The sequence below is a fragment of the Lactuca sativa genome, chromosome 8 (assembly GCF_002870075.4).
Source record: "Lactuca sativa cultivar Salinas chromosome 8, Lsat_Salinas_v11, whole genome shotgun sequence".
In the NCBI taxonomy this organism is placed as follows: domain Eukaryota; kingdom Viridiplantae; phylum Streptophyta; class Magnoliopsida; order Asterales; family Asteraceae; genus Lactuca; species Lactuca sativa.
In genome coordinates, this window is record NC_056630.2 from 208,689,913 (window position 1) to 208,694,802 (window position 4,890).

Below are 4,890 nucleotides of genomic sequence, written 5' to 3' on the forward strand. Positions count from 1 at the left end.
ATATATATTCTGAATTTCTGATACAATTGTTATTCATTTATTTGGGTGTTATTTTTAATTAGGGTTTATACTTTGTAATTATAAATACAGGGGAAATGGATAAGTTTATCATTAGAACTTCTACAAGCATGGGGCAAAGCTAAAAAATAAGGCCAATTTTGGAAAAAACTACAAAAATGGGGCAAAGCTCAAAAAGAAAGCCAAATTTGGAACAAACTACGAACATGGGACAAAGTTCAAAAAGAAATTGAGAAGAAATTAATTTAAATGAGCTTCTTGCCGACCCTGGGATTCGAAGAAGAATGTCTAAATATAATCCTAATGATCGTGAGAAAATTCGAAGAGCCTACTTACAAAGAGGTCCTCATCAACCGCGTGGTCATAAGTTCCGTCAAACAGCTTTTGGTAAAACAAAAAGGAGATTTATTCTTGTTTGGTTAGAATACAGCGTGACGGAAGATGCTGCATTCTGCTTATATTGTTATTTATGTGATGATGATGTCGAAGCAAGTGATGGCAAATCTTTCATAACCGAAGGATTCAATAATTGGAAAAAGCCGGAAAGTTTTAAAATTCATATTGGTGGTCCAGGGAGTACTCACAATCAAGACCGACAAAAATGTGAAGATTTGATGAATCAAAATTAGCACATTGCGTATTCGTTTATTAAGCAATCTGATCAAATCAAAATTGAGTATAAGACTCGATTAATCGCTTCTGTTGATTGTGTTCGATACCTTCTACATCAAGGTTTAGCATTTCGGGGCCATGACGACTCAGAACTTTCAAGTAATCAGGGCAACTTTAGAGAGTTGTTGAAGTTTTTGGCAGACCACAATGAAGAAACAACAAAATTCATCTTGCAAAATGCTCCAAAAAACAACAAGTTGTACTCTCATAAAATCCAAATAGATATAGCATCGTCTTGTGCAATTGAAACTAGTAAGCTTATAACTGAAGATATTGGGGATGACTACTTTTCTATTTTGGTTGATGAATGTCGTGATGTCTCTACGAAAGAACAAATGGCACTTGTACTTCGATATGTAGACAAAAAAGGTTACGTAATTGAACGCTTTCTTGGGATTGTACATGTACCAAATACTAACTCTTTGTCCTTGAAAGCAGCCATTGATTCATTACTTGCAACATACAAGCTTACTGTGTCACGAATTCGTGGGCAAGGCTACGATGGAGCTAGCAATATGTGAGGTGAGTTTAATGGTCTCAAGAGTCTGATTTTGAGGGATAACAACACTGCATTTTATGTCCATTGCTTCGCACATCAACTCCAGCTGGTTCTTGTTGCTATAGCTAAGAATCATGTTGATATTGCTTTGCTTTTCACTATGATTAGCAAGTTAGTGAATGTTGTTGGAGCCTCTTGTAAGCGTAAAGATCTGCTTCGTGAGAAACAAGCTGAGAAGATCCTAGAAGCAATAGATATTGGTAAAACTGAAACTGGTAAAGGGTTAAATCAAGAATATACTCTTCAAAGGGCAACCGATACACGATGGGGATCTCATTACCGAACATTGTTGAACATCAGTACCTTATTTTCTTCTATAATTGAGGTACTTGAGTATGTTGTTGAGGATTGTGGGAGCTCTGAGCAAAAGGCAGAAGCAGTCATATTGTTGGATTGGACACAATCTTTTGATTTTGTTTTTGCGTTGATCTTGATGAAAAGTATACTTGGAATTACAAACGAGTTATCATTGGCATTACAGAGGAAAGATCAAGATATAGTGAATGCTATGGAACTAGTTGGTATTTCAAAACAAAGGTTAAAGACACCGAGAAACGAAGGGTGGGAATCATTGGTCAAAGAAGTTTATTTATTTTGCGAAAAGTATAGTATTGCTATTCCAAAGATGGACGATGTCTTTGTAGCTCGAGGTAGGCCTCGTCGTGTAGCTCAGCAAGTGACGAACCTTCATCATTATGAAAATGAGTTATTTAAAAATGTGATAGATTGGGTGCTTCAAGAACTTAGAAGTAGATTTAATGAAACCACTACTGAATTGCTACTTTGTATGGATTGCTTGAACCCCGATGATTCCTTCTCATCTTTCAAGAAGGAGAAATTGGTTATCTTAGCCCAACTTTATCCCTCAGACTTTTCTAAAACAGGCATACTTGTTCTTGAGAATCAGCTTGAAATGTATATTTTTGATATGAAATCTAGTGTTCATTTTTCTGGTTTAAAGGGAGTTGGATACCTTGCAATGAAGCTAGTCGAGACAAAGAAACTTTTCATTTACCACTTGGTTTATCGACTGATCAGACTAGTTTTTGTTTTACCCGTCTCAACGACTTCAGTTGAACGATCATTTTCAGCAATGAAGATTGTGAAAACTCGATTGCGCAACAAAATTGGGGACCAATGGTTGAATGATTGTTTGCTTACATACATTGAGAAGGAGATTTTTCAAACGATTCCAAATGATAGCATTTTGAAAAGATTTCAAACAATGAGATCCCGTCGTTGCCAATTACCGAGTACATGACAGGTTATTGTTTATTAGATGGTCATTGTTTAATGGAACTACTTTATTTGTATTTCCCTAGTTTATACTCCTTTTGATCTCTTGGAAAAGACAAGTGGTTATCCGTTATCTAATTATAATATTAAAAAAAAATGTCTATGTTTGTTTACTATAATAACTGTGGTTTAATTGTTGCTGGAAGATACTTGTTTGCAAGATAAGTAGATCTTTGTGTGTACATCTTCAAACCGCTTCAAGTTGATTTTTTTTGCCCCTTGTTTAAATTTTTTTTGGGTCCGCCTCTGCAGAGAAGATGATTTGTTTCCACAAGAGCAAACTTCGATACATGTTGTCAGAAGTCAAGGATAAGGTTCTTTATCTTTTAATGTCTTACAAATTCATAATGTTTTATAATAGCTGTTACAAACATATTTTTACAAAAAAAATCATTATATTGGTTTCTATGATTTTGAATTTTTGAAAAATGGAAACAGGTTAGTGATGAAAAAGAAGGGTAATAGAGAAGATGATTTGTTTCCACAAGAGCAAACTTCGATACATGTTGTCAGAAGTCAAGGATAAGGTTCTTTATCTTTTAATTTCTTTATCTGTTACCCTCCTTTTTCATCACTAACCTGTTTCCATTTTTCAAAAATTCAAAATCATAGAAACCAATATTATATACAATCGCCAAGAATGAGTTGTATATATCAAAAATAGACTCTTCTAGGGTCATGAAAGAGACTAAATTAATTTACATTACATCGTTAGTTACCTTTTCCATATTCTCAAGATACCCTCCAAGTTTCTTAAACTCGTGCCTATACACACAAATCAATAGATCAATAGCACTCTGATCAAGAATGATAAAAATTCAGAATTTGGACTTTCGATACACTTTTTTGGTAAACTCTAGCAATTTTTCATCTTTGTATTTGGTAATCATCAAAATTTCCTTGAAGCAAAATAGCTAAAATGAAAAGGCATTCAAACCTCAGGAATTTCCAAGGTTGGCATAGGCGGAAGAAAATCATTTCTACAGCTTTCTACTAGAGTGTTTCGATTAAATGTGTAGGAAGAAGCATGTACTATAGGAGAAAAATGTACAAGTGTCTTGTGGTCTTTGGAATTTCTAAATCTTCTTGTTCTTTGCTGGTTCATTTTGGCCTTTGTAATGACCGAAAGTCTTTAGAAGTGAAGAAAATTTCTCATCTTTTTTGGAGGTAGTTGAGCTGTGAAAATGACGTTCTTAGCATCATCGATTCTTTCTTTAGCCAGATCACTGTCAATGTGAAGAAAAGAAAAAGTGAATGTGAGCACTTGATCTTATAAAATCATAGATTCAAGACCCCTTTCGTAAGATCCATTAAAACAAAGCAATCCTAGATAAAAAAAAACTTTCTCAAAGTAAAATCATCGAACAGTTATGCGGCATACCTTTTCACGCACTTGTGCTTTGAAGCAATGAATTCCATTTTCAATTCAGGCGCTTCAAAAGAAGATAAAAACGCGAGTTGCCCTGGCCCAACTTTAAAAAATCCTTAGTGAGAATCCATTGCCCAAAGCAAAGAATACATAATTTGACAAAATTGACAAGCATTCCAATAGAAACGCTAAACTTATATATCAAAATCATGCGACATATGCTGAAAGGAGGTTGGGGACGGGGATCTAGGGTAGAAGGATGGGGAAAGAAGGATATAGTGATTTGATGTATGGATGCACGGTGCAGTGGATATCGAAAGAATGAGAATATGGAGCATCAAATCTTGTGATGGCGGTGGAGGTCGTGAAGCTGCGAAACAACAGTGAGGGTAAAAAAGGAACCAACCAGAGATCACTTTTCCGGTAACGATCTCCTCCAGATGGATGTGAATGAACCCCTACAAAACAGCTCCGAAAATATCGTCATATTTCACTGCGAACTCTAAATGAAGCACTCGATGTAGGGAGGGGGAGGAAGAGCGGCCATGATTGTGGGGAAAAGAAAACGCCTAGGGCAAAAGAGGGGAAATAGAGAGCGGGTTTTCTAATTTTTTTAGATTTTCTTTTCCCATTGTACTAGTTGCTAAAGAGGAGGTGTGCGCGTTTGTAAAATTATAAAGAGACATTTATAGAGGACACACGTTTAAGATAAGCGCCCTCCATGTTTTTTTTTACGAGACACTAAATTTAGGGCACGCAAAATATGTGTCCTAAATCCTTTAAATTTATAGAGAGCTGACATTATTTTTAGGACACACTCTTTTGCGTATCGTAAATCTGTGCGTGTCGTGGTTTGCGCGTCGTTAAAAGGCTATTTTCTAGTAGTGATAATTGGAAAAATGTGCCCTTAAGTGAATTATCTGTGCAAGTAATCTTGCAAAGGCAAGATTACAACTAGATAACAAGCACACATGTG

General features: G+C 35.6%; 2 protein-coding genes across 2 annotated transcripts; both read left to right on the top strand.

Moving 5' to 3' along the window:
• Positions 1 to 302: 302 nt before the first annotated feature.
• On the top strand, positions 303 to 1,211 carry LOC128127912 (uncharacterized). Its single transcript, XM_052766649.1, has 2 exons — positions 303 to 594; positions 751 to 1,211. Exons 1-2 carry the CDS (start codon positions 303 to 305, stop codon positions 1,209 to 1,211), a joined length of 753 nt encoding a protein of 250 aa, XP_052622609.1.
• A 138-nt stretch (positions 1,212 to 1,349) lies between these two features.
• On the top strand, positions 1,350 to 2,510 carry LOC111915600 (uncharacterized). Its single transcript, XM_023911243.2, has one exon. The coding sequence runs from the start codon at positions 1,350 to 1,352 to the stop codon at positions 2,508 to 2,510; it is 1,161 nt and encodes a 386-aa protein (XP_023767011.2).
• Positions 2,511 to 4,890: the final 2,380 nt, after the last annotated feature.